We start from the raw sequence: 15,189 nt of genomic DNA, 5'->3' as shown, positions 1-15,189 counted from the left end.
TCTAGTCCTTATGGCAGGTATGACCTTGGACCCGTCACCCACACCCTGTGGGCCTTGGCTCAAAGACTGGAGACTGATCTGGGCTGTTCCAAGGTCCAGATGGGACCAGAGCTGGCTCTGCCTGAACTGACCACAGGGGTTCCCAAACACCTACTATGTGCCAGAGCCCTCAACACTGCCTCTTTGTTTCTCTCTCCCGCCAGGCCGGAGGCAGGATCTCTTCCCACCACCGCCCCTTACAGACACAGAAGGCCCCTGGATGCAGGTTTTTTGACCCTGGGATGTGGGCATAGGTGAAAATGTAGAGCCACACCTCCAAGCCACAGCTAGAACCAACTGAGATAATGTGTTACTGCCTCAGAAACTGTAGAGTGCAGACTCATTTATTTTTTTTTTCACACAATGGGCAAGGCCCCGTTCTGCAGGACCCCTCCCAGCTGTGTGACCCTACTAAGTCACCTGTCTAGGGCTCAGTTTCCATTGAACGAAATAAAGATTACATCAGCACCCCCTCCCAGGGCTCCTGAGATACTGAAATGAAATCAAGCAAGAAAGCACCAGCCCCTCACTCCCATCCGAGCCATAAATGAGTTCGGACCATTAATATTCACGGTCCTCAGAGATGGCCCGGAAGGCACCTTCTCCATCTTTTGCTTAAACCGGCCAATCTGCACTGCTTCCGGAAGTGGCCCTCACCTGTCACACGACCCATCACCATTCATTAAGCAGTTAAGAAACAGTCATCAAATGCCTTTTGCATGTTAGGCAAGGTGCCGGCCCCCAGAGAGTGCCTGTGTGCCCAGCCTAGAAGCCCTACCTGTCATGGGCAGCCCTCCCTTGTTCCGCCTTCCCCGGCCACCATCGCTCACCCACCATGATTCCCCCAGGCTGTGTTCCAGGCCCGGGCTAGCAAGAGCGGGGCCGCGATCGACCAGTCCAGAGTATTACACAAGCTCTGTGGGGTCTGTGGCCAGTTGGGACCTGTTTCCAGAAGGAAACAGCGGCAGCAGGTGCCTGGATAAAGGCAAATTGGGGCGTGGGGGGTCAGTGTGGTGTGGTGTGTGCAGAGCTGGGTTAGGGTAGCAGGGGGCAGAGGCTGAGAACACAAGCGGGGGCAGGGTCATAGAGATCTGGGTTAAGGGCAAGGGAGTCTCTTAAAGCAGCCTGAACTCCACTGGGCCGGGCAGCGGTTCTGGGAGTCTGCAAGCTCTGTATCCCCAGGACAACATTTTAAAATCTGGGTTTCCAGCCCCCTCTCCCGTAGTGGGACTCTGACTCAGCGGGGTGTGGCAGGGCCTAGGAAGTCTGTATTTTCCCCAAGCCGCCCAGGTGAGGCTACACGGGGCTTCCAGAGACAGAGCCCCAGGACTATGGGGAAGAAGGGAGTGGCAATCAGGGCCACAAGGAGGGTGGCCTGGAGGCCAGGATACCAGTGACGTGGTTATCTTGGGCGTCCAGGCTTCAGAGACCGTTCCCTTTTGAGTGACTGAGGGGTCTATCCAAGGGGCCCCATCGGGCTATGGGGGTCCTTCAGGCTGGATACAATCCCAGCCCCACCACTTCCCGGCCCTGTGCCCCGGGCCCCAGGCACCCTCAAAGTGCCAAAAGGGGAGAATAATAGTACCTGCTTCAAGGGAAGTTAGTAGGCATAGCTGAGATGATGCCGACAAAGTGCTTGGCCCAGCGCCCAGCACATAGTAAGTGCTCGATAAATAGCAGCAAATTATTATGACTCAGAGGTCGAGGTGGGGTAGAACAGCCTGGGAAGTCATCCATTCTGGGCCCCAGTCAACCAGAATCCTGGAGACTGCCTCTGGCCACCCTCCCTTGCTCAGACCCCAATCTGAGCTGCTGCTTCTGGGAAGTTCCCAGCCTGCTAGGAGAGGGCAACTGGAGGGCAGACCCCGAGGAGGCCCCAGCGTCAGAGCAGACTCTGGCCTCCTGCCTTGGCCCTCACCCTGCCCCTCCCAGGGGATTCCTCCTTCAGCAGGAGCCAAAGTCTAGAGCCAAACAGGCTCTAAATTCATAAAGCAATGGAGTAATTAGGGTGTGTGAATGATTGTTTCCATCTTTATTTTTCTAGATAAAACGAAAATAAGTGGGCCAACAGGGGAATTTCCACTTGGGGCGGTGCAAGAAAAAGTATTTTGAGACCCCGTTAACTTCCTGGGTTACAGGCAGTGCTGTGGGCCCATGTCAGCCCCACTCTAGACCACAGGTGGGTGGTCCACTACCCTTCCACCATGCCTGCTTTCAGCCCCGCCCAAAGCCTCACTTCCCTTTCCCTTCTGGCAGGTGTGGCTAAGCAGGGTCCCTGTGACCATCCCTCCATGGTGTGAGGATGCCCTCTGGAGGGTCAGTCTCCTCCCACAGGGATGGAAAGGGAGGAGGAATGGGTAAAAGAACAGGGATGCTCCCTGGGGCTGAAAGTCATTCACTCATTCATTCATTCTTTCATTCATTCAAGCTCCTATAGGATAGGGAACTCACGGCCTAGTGGAACACGCCACAGCAAACACACTGAAGAAAGAGAAGTGGTGCTCTGCCCAGCCCACAGCAAGGAGCCTCTCTGCACAACGAACGGATGCTCAAGCTGAGAGGCAAAGGATGGGTGGTCATTAACAAGACAGAGCCTCCATTCCCCCATCTGCAAAAGGGATTATCACAGTACCTCTATCACAGGTCGTTGTCCAGATGCAATGTTAGCTACTAATATTTTTATGGACAGGCAGGGTGCACACGAGAAGGGCTGCAAGGCCAGAGAAACAGCAGAAGGGGAGGAGGGTCTGTGGGATTTGGGGTGGAGGCTTTTGAAGGGTGACAGAGTTTCAGGGCACATAGGAAGAAGTGGGTGGAACAGACATTCAGGCAGAGGGAACAGCATAAGCAAGGGAATAGAATCTGACATTTGAGACCCGTCTGGACCCTTTCTCAGAGCTCTGTCAGGTTAACGCTTGGGATCCAGTTAGGTCATGCTGTGCAGACAGCCCAAACCAGGCCAAGGTCAAGAGGATCCAGAACAGAAGTGACGCAGGGTCAGAGGTGCAGAGGTTCCCAGGAAGGGAGGACACCAGTCCTCCTTCCCCTCTGCCCTCCATCTCACCATGGGTTACTTATTCAGAGTGGTCTCTTGTCCTGGCCTCAGCCTGTCGGATGCCTCCCTCTCTCAGCTACAGTATGGCCTGGCAGCTCTCCAAGTCTCTGGAGCCTTCTCTCCTTATTCAACCATCATTTATTAAGCACCTACTGAATGCCTGGGTGCTAAAGCTGGCATGGACCAGCTCCCACTGCGAGATGGTTAAGCTGTTGGTAGCCTCAAATGGGCCTTGCTGGAAGATTTACACCATGGAAACCTGCCAACGCTGTTTATCAGGTACCTTTTTCTCCCAGAGGGCCTGTTGCCAGCACACCATTGCCCCCTGCCCAAGCAACGGACACAGAAAGGCAGGCCCCCGCCTATAGGGACTCACACACAAGAGGAAGACGATAGCCTACTGGAGCAGGCTGTGTAGTCTTCCAGGACGCAGGGGTGAACTGGGAGACCCATTCTGGAAGAGGGGGCATAAATGCCCACTAGAAACTGAACCAAGCTGTTCAAATAGCACTAGTGTGCCTCGTTCCCATTTTACAGGCAAGGAAACAGAGGCACAGAGAGGCAGAGTCACCAGTCCACGTTCACACAGTAAGAAGTGGCAGAGTTGAGATTTGAACCTGGGCCACTGGATCTGGAGTCCTTGCTTTTAACTTCTGCCCTTGACTGTCCCATGGTGCAATTATTGCAACGCCCAGCCCCCCATCCCCCCAACCCCAGCCCCCCAAACACACCCCTAAGCAGCCAGCACAGTGCTACGCAAGACCATGGAGGCCCGACTGGTTTTGCTGCCCAACTAGATTCCATTCTCCTGGGGCTAAGGTCTGTGTCCTCTCCACCCGTCTGCCCATGACAGTGCCCCTCGCAGGAAGATATTGTGTTTGTTGGTCTCAGTGTCTGAAGAACCTTCTGGAAGGGAGCCCTGGTCCCCCATGTGCAGGGCTAGGGCTGACTAGGAGGAAGGGGTGCATCGTGCAGCATGGAGAACAAAGAGGCTTTGGCCTTGGGGAACACAGCAGGGTCCGTTGAATGCCATGGCTAAGGTGCCCATAGGGGCACAAGGAGGACCACCCCGCCCCGGCCGCCACCCACTGCTTCTCTCTTCTTCCAGAATAGCATGAGCACATGGACTTGCAGTGCCCCCAGCCCTGGCTTCCCTGGGTCACATCCAGCCCTCACAGGATCCTCATCGCCACAGGGTAAATTGAGACTGGCCCACCAGCTGACATCAATGCCCCCGTTTTCCAGGTAAACATACTGGCACAGCGGCCAAGGATTTCCCGAGGCCTTCTCAGGTGCTGGGCTCCCTACACTCATCACCTCATGCAGACCTCCCCACAACCCTGTGGAGGAGTCTCCCCGTTTGACAGATGTGGACACTGAGACTCAGAAAGCGGGCTTGCTTGGGGTGGTCCAGCCACCGGCAGATGTGAGCCAAGCAGCCCTGACCACAGCAGGGACCCTGGGCAGACTCCAGAGGGGCTGCTGAGCCAGATGGCAGCACTGCCGCCCCATCAGCTCCTCGCTGTCCTTGGGAGCTTGCTTGGGCCAGCTCGCTGGGATGGCCTGACACCTCACCTCCACCTGGCCCTCCTTCCCTTCGTTCACGTGGGTCACTCCCATACCTGACCAGCCCCCCCTTCCACAACTCTCCACCCCGACCAGGCGCTCACATCTCACAGCCTCTGCTCCAGCCATTCCCTCTACCTAGAGTGCCCTTCCCTTTAGTGCTGAGCAAGCCAACTCTTCCAGCAACTTCTCTCTCCTCCCTGGGCTGGCAGAACCTCTTCCAAACTTTCCCAAGACCCTGTGCCTATCTCCTCAGCACCCGGAGGCCTGGATCTTCAGTACCTGCCCTGCCCGGGGAGGTGACCCGCCAGTATCCACAGCTCCCCATCAAGGCAGGTCAGGACTGGTGTCCCAGGAGTGGCAAAGAGTGCTATGGGGATGGGGCAGTGCCAGTTCTGGGGAGCCATGGAGGGGTCTCTCTGGGGTAGTATTCCTGCCCACAGGCCTTCAAGGGAGTCTTCCAGAGCCAGGAGAGTCACATGACCTCCAGCTACTAGAGCTGGCTGAGACCCACCTCTGCTTCTCATGGCACTCCAGCTCAGGTGCCACCATTCTGACTTACATCCAAGCTCCCCTCCCCAACCCAGCTTCCAGAACTCACTATTTGCAGATATTGATAGAGCCCTCCTCCAGCCAGGTTCCCTTCCCCACCCTTCCCAGTGCAGTGAAAAGCAACTGAGCCTCGCCACGCCCCCCCCCCCCAACCCCAACTAAAGGACTAAGGGTGCTCTCCCCACGCCCCTCTGCCTGGTCCAGACAAGCAGCCACAGTCCCAGCCTCCGCTCCCGCCCTGTTCCAGGACCCCCAAGCTAGAGGCTTGGGGAGTGGGGGGGCAGAGCTCACAAAGAGCCTTTTGAGCCCCTCGCGTAGGGGATGCCCCTGCCCAGGCCTAAGGAGGGGATCTAAGGCATGAGGCTTTGCCCTCCAGGGCCTGGGAAAGGTCCTGGGGCCAGCCTGGATGGGGGAGGGGGCATCAGAGCCCAGTAGTCTCCCTGGAATCCCGCCCCCACATCCTTGTCTCTAAGCCCCCAAACCCTGTTCCTGGGGCTCCCACTCCCGCACCTAGGGTGACGCTCAGGGAGGGAGGGGGCTGTGGGAGCCCTGACGGCTTGGCGGGGTGGGGGTTGGGCCGGGAGCCCAGAGATGGAGGCGGAGGGTCAGGAGTGCGGCGATGGAGGGGCTGCGGCTAGGGTCACCCTGGACGCCAGGGTCAACTCACCCATCTCCAGCCTGGTCTCAGCAGCGCAGGCAACAGCGGCAGCGTCGGCGATGGCTGCGCGGCCCTCGAGGCCCCAGCGGGGAGATACTGGCGTCTGCTGCAGCCTCTCACCCCAACTCGAGCTCCTGCAGAGTCTGGGGCGAGCGCAGGGCATCATGGACCTTGAGGCCCCACGCCCGGCCCACATCCCCGCCTCACGCCCCCACCTCCACCCCTCCCGCCTTCCAGGCACCGCCGCCAGGCTGCACCCTGGGACGCGGCGCGGGGGAGGGGCCCCCCCGGGAAGGGTGTGTGGGGCGAGAGGGGTGCCAAGGGGAGGCCGGAGGGAGCTAGGCGAGAAGAGGTGCCGGCTCCCGCCAGGCTCCCCGGCTCCGGACCCCACCCCATTCCCCCACCGGAGCCCCCTGCCCTTTGTTCGCAGTTCCCCTGTAGGCGCGGGGCCCTACAGTCTCCCTGGAATCCAATAGTCTCCCTGGCATCCGGCCCTCACCTCTCTGTCTCCACGCCCCCAACACCCGGGCCCGGGGCTCCCACTCCTGCCCCAAGGGTCACGCTCAGGGAGGGAGTGGGCTGTGGGAGCCCTGACGCCGTGGGAGGGTGGTTGTGCCGGGAGCGCGGAGATGGAGGCGGAGGGCCAGGAGGAGGGCGTGGATGGAGGGGCTGCGGAGCGGGGTCCCTAGGATGCCAGGGTCAACTCACCCATCTCCAGCCTGGTCTCAGCAGCGCAGGCAACAGCGGCGGTGGCGGCGGCGGCGGCGATGGCTGCGCGGTCCTCGAGGCCCCGGCGGGGAGATGCTGGCGTCTGCTGCAGCCTCTGACCCCATCTCGGGCTCGGGCGGAGGCTGAGGCATGCGCCCGGCATCGCGGCCATCGCGGCCCCGCGCCCGGCCCATAGCCCCGCGTCCCGGCCCCACCTCCACCCCTTCCCGCGGTCCAGGCACGGCGGCCAGTCTGCACCCTGGGACGCGGCGCGGGGAAGGGGCCCCCCGGGAGTGGCGTGTGGGGCGAGAGGGGTGCCAAAGGCAGGCCTGAGCGCGGCGAGCAGAGGTGCGGGCTCCCGCCTGTCTTGGCAGCTCCGGACCCCGCCCCACCTCCCACCGGAGCCCCCTCCCCTCCGTTCACAGTGCCCCGCTGGGCCTGGGCGTGGGAGTGGGAGCCCAACAGTCTCCCAGGCATCCGGCCCCCACCTCCCTGTCTCCAAGCCCCCAACCCACGGCCCCTGGGTTCCGCTCCCGCCCCTAGGGTCATGCTCAGGGAGGGAGGGGGCTGTGGGAGCCCTGAAGGCGTGGGGGGGGGGGGGGGGTTGGGCCGGCAGCGCGGAGTTCAAGGCCGAGGGCTAGGAGTGCCTGGATGGAGGGGCTGTGGCGCGGGTCCCCCGGGACGCCAGTGTCAACTCACCCATCTCCAGCCTGGTCTCAGCAGCAGAGGCAACAGCGGCGGCGGTGGCGGCGGCGGCGGCGTTGGCTCCGCGGCCCCCGGGGCCCCAGGCTGGGAGATGCTGGCTTCCGCCGCAGTCTCTCGTCCCATCCCGGGATCCGGTGGCGGCTGCAGCGGGCTCCAGGCTTCGCGGGCGTCGCGGCCCCGGCCCGGCCCCTCTCCCCGCCTCACGCCCCGCCTCCAGCCCTTCCCACGGTCCAGGCACGGCCGCCTGGCTGCACCCTGGGCCCCGGCGCGGGGGCGGGGCCCCTCGGGAGGCGCGCGTGGGGCGAGAAGGGTGCCGAGGCGAGACCCGAGCGTGGCGAGCAGAGGTGCTGGCTCCCGCTCGGTTCCGCGGCTTGGGACCCCGCCCTACCCCCCACCGGAGCCCCCTCCCCTCTGTTCGCTGCGCCGCGCTGGGCCGGCGGACGGGGGCTTTGGAGCTGTGGGTACCGTTGACAGTTAGGCTTCTGTGCGCATGCGCAGTGGTTGCCTCTTCTGAAGTGCGCAAGCGCGCTTGTGTCTGGCGGTATTGCTTGTTGCCGGTTACTGAGAAGTGGCAGCTACCCAAACCCGGATCCTCACTGCTGGGGTGTTGTGGCCAGGCGGGTTTGGCCTGTCTCCGGCGCTAGTGTTGGGCTCCGGAGGTAGTGGAAAGGGAGGGCGGGGTGAAGTCTCTGTGGAGCCCGCAGGCTTCGCCATGAAGAGGATTTGGGGGTTCGGGAGGGAGAAGGGCATGTCGCCCTTGGGCTCCGCTTCTGGCTTGCAGAGGCAGGGCAGGGGCGTTGGGCAGAAGAACAATAGAATTGACAACTTGCTGCTGGGTTACCATGTCCAAGACAGAGATCTCAGAAAGATCCACAAGGCTGCCTGTGTGGGCAATGCAGCACAAGTGCAACAGATTCTGTTCTTGGGGGAAAATGGCGTGGATGATAGAGACAAGATGAACAGGTAATAGGGGCTTGGAGGCTGGCAGGGAGGAGGTGGGACGGACCTGGGAGAAGAGCACACCTGGCCTAGCTCTACCTGTGCATCCGAGCCCTCCCTCAGGGGGCTGGGTTCCTGAGGTCCCGCTGCCCCTCGGTCGTGGGAACCCTACGTGGTCTAGCACCAGGCCAACAGCGTGAGCGGCAAAAACAAAGTCTTCAGCTGCCCTGGCACCTACCCGGTAATTCCTGAGCAGACCACTTGACTCTCAAGTTTGACGTGATTTACCCAAATTTCAATAGTAATACACACGAAATTAAGTGTCGACAACATGTTGTTTTTAATGGACTCATTTTCATACCATAACGTCACAGAAAAGCGCATAATGGGAGAAATAATTCCTGTAATCAACTTCTGGGCTAGAAATTCTTGGGACAAAATCCAGTATCCAGTTTATGTCTGTGTACACTTAGGTATGTGTGCTATTTCCTGAGGAACCTTGGAAGGACATTTTGAAGTGGAAGATGGCTCTGAATAGGAGGACTCCTTTTTCTCAAAATGTGTACCCTTCCTGTATTTGTCAGTGTTAGGTAAAGCAAATGAAAGCATCCTGGTTTTAAGAATTTTGAGCTACACATGCTCTTCTTGTGATGTCATTAAGGAAATTTTTGGACTCACTATCTTGTACATCTGAAATTGATAGAACACTGTATGTTAACAAACTGGAATTAACCTAAGAACTTATGTTTTTATATAGGAGGTAGATTGCCCTTCCAGATATCAAAATGTACCTGAAATTTCCACAAATTATTCATTTACACACAGCTGAAAAGACAGATAAAGGAGTGGTGCAGAGTAGAACATGACCAACGCTCAAATATACATAAGACTTTAGAATTTCATACTGGTGACATTTCATATTAGTAGGAAAAGGTGAACTATTCGTAAGTAGTGGAGAAACAGCCGATTTGGAGAAAACTTGTTAGAATTTTATCTCCCTAAATTAAGTTCCAGATGGGGTATCAATTTAAAAATTTTAATAGGCAAAATAAGAAAAGTAACAGAAAAAAATCCTACAAATGCCTATTTACCCATCCTAAGAATGACTTGAAAAGCAAGACTTTTGGGGGGTGCCTGGGTGGCTCAGTCAGTTAAGCCTCTGACTCTTGATTTTGGCTCAGGTCATAATCTCAGGTGTTCATGGGTTCAAGCCCTTCGACGGGCTCCCTGTTGTCAATGTGGAGCATGCTTGGGATTCTGTGTTGCCTCTCTCTCTCTCTCTCTCTCTCTCTCTCTCTCTCTCTCTGTCTCTCTCTGTCTCTCTCTGTCTCTCTCTGTCTCTCTCTATTTCTCTCTCAAAAAAAAAAAAAATTGGGGCCCCTGGGTGGCTCAGTCAGTTAAGCGGTCTGACTTTGGGAGTCATGATCCCGTGCTTTGTGGGTTCGAGCCCCGCTTCAGGCTCTGTGCTGACAGCTCAGATTCTGTGTCTCCCTCTCTCTCTGCCCCTCCCTTGCTTGCACGCTGTGTCTCTGTCTCCCAAAAATACATAAATATTAAAAAATATTTTTTTAAATCAAGAATTCTGGAGATTGATTTAGCAACATAAAAAACTAAAAGCCTCTATCAGAAAATAATATTATTAAAATAAAAGACAATGCACTTGCAAATATTTACAACATATTTGTATCAGACAACAGAATCTATCTTCGTTTTACAGGGAAGTCTTTGAAATCAAAACGAACAAAAACCTGTAATTTGAAATCGTGCAAAGTATTTCTTTGCATATCTACAAGGGACCAGTGGACATAGGGAAATATAGTGTCCCTGGGAAAAAAGAAATTTAAGTGAAAAAGGGACTGAAATACAGTTTTCCATCTACAACCTTTGTGAAAATAGAGTGATGGTGCTTATACTGCCGCTAAAGTTTAAGTTGTTTTCGACTTTCCAATAGACAATTTGGTGTAAGTACCACATTTAAAAAATATGTATTCCTTTTACCCATCAATTTTATTTCTACTAAAATATCTTTAGGAAATCACTAGAGATAAATGACATACATTTTGCTTTTCTCAGCACTATTTAAAATAGCAATGTATTAAGAAGAACTCGTATAATGGCTTTTATAAGTAAATGTCATTACATCCATAAGATGGATATGTGATCATTGAAAGTGGCATAGATAATAGATATACACAGAGATGCAGAGCTGTGCTTTAGTTGATCACTAAGTGAGAACAAAAATCAGTGTGATCATAGGTACACACAAGCAGACTACGGTTTTATGTTAAGCCCAAAAATGCACAAAATGTGATGACATTTGTTATTTCTAAGCCTTTGTATTTACATGCATTTTTCTTTGCCTTCAAAGAAAATCTGTGCTTTCTACAGGAAAAGGTGTATAAAGGTCCTATTAAAAGTTTATTATCAACAGAAAGGGTTTATTGTCGTTGAAGTAATCCTGGAGAAGAGCAAGAATATTGATCTTATATACATAAAAATAATTTCTCACTTTGTGTTAAAAAATATTTTTGGATGTAAAATAAGAAAAGTGAGTTAATTAAAATGTTTTTTGAGGATTGGCATATTTGGACAACTTTTGGCCTCTTCAGAAGTAAAGGGAGTATTTTTATTTTCACTTGTAGATTTTATTATGCACATATTAAGCATATACATATGTTTTCTGTTATAGGTAGCTTTATTATGTGTAATAGGTAAATGGTTTATATTAATCATGAAAATAAAATATATTAGTTGTGTGCTTATGAAAAAAATAAGACTTAGCAAATATAAGTGTTTATTTACTGTTTCAGAAGTATGCTTTCCTTTATATACCTTTCTTTAAAAATATTGAACTCTCCAAATGTATTTATCCACTCTTTGCATCCATTTATTTATCACCTAGAACCTGCACATATATTATTTAGCGGACATACTCTACCCAAGATCCTTTTGTTCACAAAGACTTCATTTTGCACAGTATGAGCAAGATGAGGAATTTTATTTATTTATTTTCTAAAGATTTTATTTTTTTAAGTTTATTTATTTATTTTTTGAGAGGGATGGGGTGGGGTTGGGGGTGGGGGCAATGGAAGGACAGAGAGAGAGAATCCCAAGCAGGCGCCGTGCTGAAAGCAGGAACTTTTCCAATACACTTTTCAAAGAGTCCCAGCATGGGGCTTGAGCCAGTGAACATGAGATCGTGACTTGAGCCCGATCAAGAGCTCCACGCTTAACAGACTGAACCACCCAGGTGCCCCAGCTTTTATCTTGTTTACTTTATGTTTTAAGTGTTATTTATTGTTGAGGGTGAAAGCATGAGCAGGGGGAGAGGGAAAGGGAGAGGAGGGACAGAGCATCTAAAGCAGGCTCTGCACCAGATTTTATTTTTAAGTAATCTCTATACCCATTGTGGGGCTCAAATTTACAACCCTGAGATCAAGGTCCTATGCTGTACTGGCTGAGCCGGCAAGGCACCCCTAAGATGAGAAATTTTACATTGAAGTATTAGGACTTAATCTCAATGGGAAGTTTTCCTCCTTCCTTTCAAAGTTTCTGAAGATAGAAAATTGTAAAAGATAACCTTTACCTGCCCTTCTGAAATTTATGAGAGTAGTAGGTACTAATATTGATCACTGGAAATACTTGATTTTCGTACAATCTGTAGACCTCAATATTTAATAAAATGAGCTGTTCCTAGTCATTGGAATCCTGAGTTTCCTGTGGCTTAAACTTTCTTGAGAAGCAAAGTAAGAAGTCCTTAAAAAATGTTTTCCTTTTGTTAATTTAGTCCTCTTTTCCTATAATGCTTTTCAGAACTAAAATTTATTTAAGTGCCAATCATATGACTAGAACTGCAATAGACCTATTGTATATACCATCATTTCACATAATGGAAGACACCAAGATTCTATGATGTCCCACTATTTTATATGCCAATTATTTTTTTAAAGTCCTGCCATTTACAGTTGTAAGACATTTTGAGTTATAAATTGCGTTCCAATGTCAGAGATATTAAAATGTGACAAAATGAGCATCTTGGAATCATTGAAACGCAGTATTCTTGCTAATCCTTAAAACATATCTGCAACGTAGGTGTAATTGTATCAAGGTACCTAACTGAAGTGTTGTCTATGTAAAGCAGTAGTAATGGTAAAAATTATATTATCCAACAACTATTGAGATGTTATTTGTGCTAGGAGGTGTTCTAAATACTTGCATAGATCCTCATTTAAGCATCACAACGAGGTCTTGTGAGATAACTACTCAGTATTTTATTTCATTTCATTTCATTTCATTTCATTTCATTATTATCTTTTTTTTTTTTTTTTTTTTTTTTTTTTTTTTTTTTTTTTTTACTAATCTCTACACCTATGTGGGGCTTCAAACTCACGACCCTGAGATCAAGAGTTACATGCTCTTCAGACTGAGCTAGCCAGGTGACACAAGACAACTACTATTTTTATCCCCTTTTGTTGAGGACATTGAGGATAAGTCTAAGCAATAACTAGTGAGTGACAGAGTTAAACTAGGATTCAAACCCAGGTGGAGCTGAATCCCCAGGTCATGCTCTTTCTCTTCAAACAGGCTGCTCTTTTATTAGTGTGATGAGTAATCACTACTAAATATTGTACTTTCTCCAGAGGAAAACTGAATCTTTGTTTTGGAGGCATAGGAATAACATGCTACTTAATGTTTACAATTTCCTGAATTAACTGCAAGTTTTGAGAGAGTGCACTATCATTTCCTAAAAAGTCCTCTCACTTTTTTAGGACTGCTCTCCATTTGGCCTGTGCCAATGGCCATCCAGAAGTGGTGAGCCTCCTAGTAGAGAGGAAATGTCATCTTAACCTCTGTGATCATGAAAACAGGACAGCTCTCATGAAGGTATGTAGTACCAGCTATGTCTGCCTGAGATAGATTTGATGTCATTACTTAGAATGAAAATGAAATTATTGCCTTGAAACAAAACGAATTGGTGAAACCTGTGGCATGCTTACTTTAAATTCTCAGAATTTACACTCTGTTTCTTGGCATATCACTGACAGGCCGTACAGTGCCAGGAAGAGAAATGTGTAAACATACTATTGGAAAATGGTGCCGATCCAAATATTAGGGATGTGAGTGGCAACACTGCTCTCCACTATGCGGCCTTTGGTGATAATATATCCATAATAGAGAAGCTGCTGCTATACAATGCGAATACTGAAGCAAGAAATAAGGTAAAGAACGAATTTATACAGTATTTGAAATTTTATATATATACGTGAATATTTTAACCACAAAATGTTTTATTTCACACACACACACACGCACGCACGCACACACACACTCACTCACTGAATTCTATATATCAGGCCCTGTCATCATGGAAATAACTCCAATGCCAAGTCAGGGAGGGCTAGAAAAAAGTAGTGCCCACAGAAAGGGCAAAGTTGTATCTCCCAGCCACCCTTCCACCCCAGAAAGAAAATGTTTCCATTAGTGCCTACAAGTGGATGGTAGTCTCAGAGCCCATAAAGGACTAAAGGTCTAGAGGGGAGTGAGGTGACGATGGAGGCTGGGTGCTATGCAGGGGCTTAGGCAAGGGGTGCTGCTGGGGATAGGTGGGAGGAGGAAAGGACACCCAGACCCAGCAGGGAGAGCTTGGATGTGTGCAAGTGGGAGGAGAAAGCAGCAGGTTGTAGGTGCTGGGCACTGCAGGCCCCGGTGCTCTGAAGATGAGGGCATTGGGGTCAGGTCATGTCTTGACATCCACCAAAGGCATCTACTTGTGTTGGTAGCCACTCGACCAGCCATGTACCATGTTGGGGTGTCCCACTTCAGAGAGTAGCTCCTGCTCAACCTTGTGTAGCTCCTCAGCAGGGTTGTAGCTGTACATGGGGAGTAGATGATGGCCACGCTTGCTGGCCCACCTGCCTTTTCTTTGACATGCATTACCTCTCACTGCTGAAGCCCCTAGAGGAACACCCTTGGTTGACACGGGCAGGGTCAATTTTACGTATTCGGAAGTTCAAGGATTCCCTGAATGAGAATATTTGGCAATAACTTATTTATCTAAGATTTCTCCTTTCTTTCTTTCTTTCTTTCTTTCTTTCTTTCTTTCTTCCTTCCTATTATTTTTTATTTATTTTTGAGAGAGAGAGAGAGACAGAGACAGAACAAGAGGGGGAGAGGGGCAGAGAGAGAGAGGGAGACACAGAATCTGAAGCAGGCTCCAGGCTCCCAGCTGTCAGCACAGAGCCCAATGCAGGGCATGAACTCATGAGCCATGAGATTAAGACCTGAGCCGAAGTTGGATGCTCTACCAACTGAGCCACCTAGGCACCCCTAAGATTTCATTTTAAATAAGGATACTTCTAAAGAAACAGAGAATACTGCTTTATTTTATGTATTTATGACAAATATTTATGAAAACAATATATTTGTTAAAGGTAAAACTTATTTTGTTTTCAAATATTTTTCCCATCCAATTTTTTTTTTATTAGTGAAAAACAACACAGGAAAGCAAAATTTGCCCTAGGTTTTGTCTTAAAACTCAAAGAAAAGAAATGCATTTTACAATAAAAAATATTGCTGCTGTTGACAAGTTCCTATTTGATAAAAAAGTGATTTATAAAAATGGGATTTATCTTTTATTGGCCAAGGCTTAAGAGAAAAAAGGGGAAAGGAGGGAGCAGTCAGAACTAAGTGGGCCAATTTGGAAATTTGACAAGTGAGAGAAAATAACAAGAAGAGGTTGTTTGTTTTATTGTTTATTTTTTTCCCTTCAGTTTATATGTTTAGTCAAGGAGTCTTCAATTTTTGAGGGGAATAATTGTTACTTAGGGAAAGAGTGAGTTGTAAACCTGCCTAGAGACCAAGTGTAGGAGGACTCAGAGGAAATCAGATTGGCAGTGAACAGGTGGTTGATTAAGTGGGCAAGGAGAAGAAAGAACAAATAATTAACTGTCATATAATCCTATTCTGG

At 50.6% G+C, this 15,189-nt stretch overlaps 2 protein-coding genes across 4 annotated transcripts in view; one reads left to right on the top strand and one right to left on the bottom strand.

The window, feature by feature from the left end:
* Window positions 1-7,781, bottom strand: part of LOC132676182 (uncharacterized) — a 55,075-nt gene extending 47,294 nt beyond the window's left edge. For 2 of the 3 annotated variants that reach the window (XR_013557748.2, XM_078452614.2), the window contains exons 1-3: window positions 7,278-7,781; window positions 6,579-6,651; window positions 5,880-6,013 (exon numbers count right to left, since the gene is read on the bottom strand). Coding sequence is in view for 2 of the 3 variants with exons in the window: in XM_078452614.2 (XP_078308740.1) it covers window positions 5,880-6,013; window positions 6,579-6,651; window positions 7,278-7,406 (336 nt within the window). In the remaining variant the exon portion in view is untranslated. The remainder of the gene's footprint in view (window positions 1-5,879; window positions 6,014-6,578; window positions 6,652-7,277) is intronic. The other variant, XM_081790882.1, reaches the window with a different exon arrangement.
* A 199-nt stretch (window positions 7,782-7,980) lies between these two features.
* Window positions 7,981-15,189, top strand: part of LOC132676064 (ankyrin repeat domain-containing protein 26-like) — a 140,436-nt gene continuing 133,227 nt past the window's right edge. The window contains exons 1-3 of the mRNA XM_081790863.1: window positions 7,981-8,246; window positions 12,992-13,106; window positions 13,268-13,441. Coding sequence (XP_081646989.1) covers window positions 7,996-8,246; window positions 12,992-13,106; window positions 13,268-13,441 — 540 coding nt within the window. The 5' untranslated portion in view covers window positions 7,981-7,995. The remainder of the gene's footprint in view (window positions 8,247-12,991; window positions 13,107-13,267; window positions 13,442-15,189) is intronic.

This window comes from Panthera onca, chromosome A1, assembly GCF_046562875.1.
Source record: "Panthera onca isolate mPanOnc1 chromosome A1, mPanOnc1 haplotype 2, whole genome shotgun sequence".
NCBI classification, from domain to species: Eukaryota; Metazoa; Chordata; class Mammalia; order Carnivora; family Felidae; genus Panthera; species Panthera onca.
This window is presented reverse-complemented; position numbering and strand designations above follow the sequence as displayed.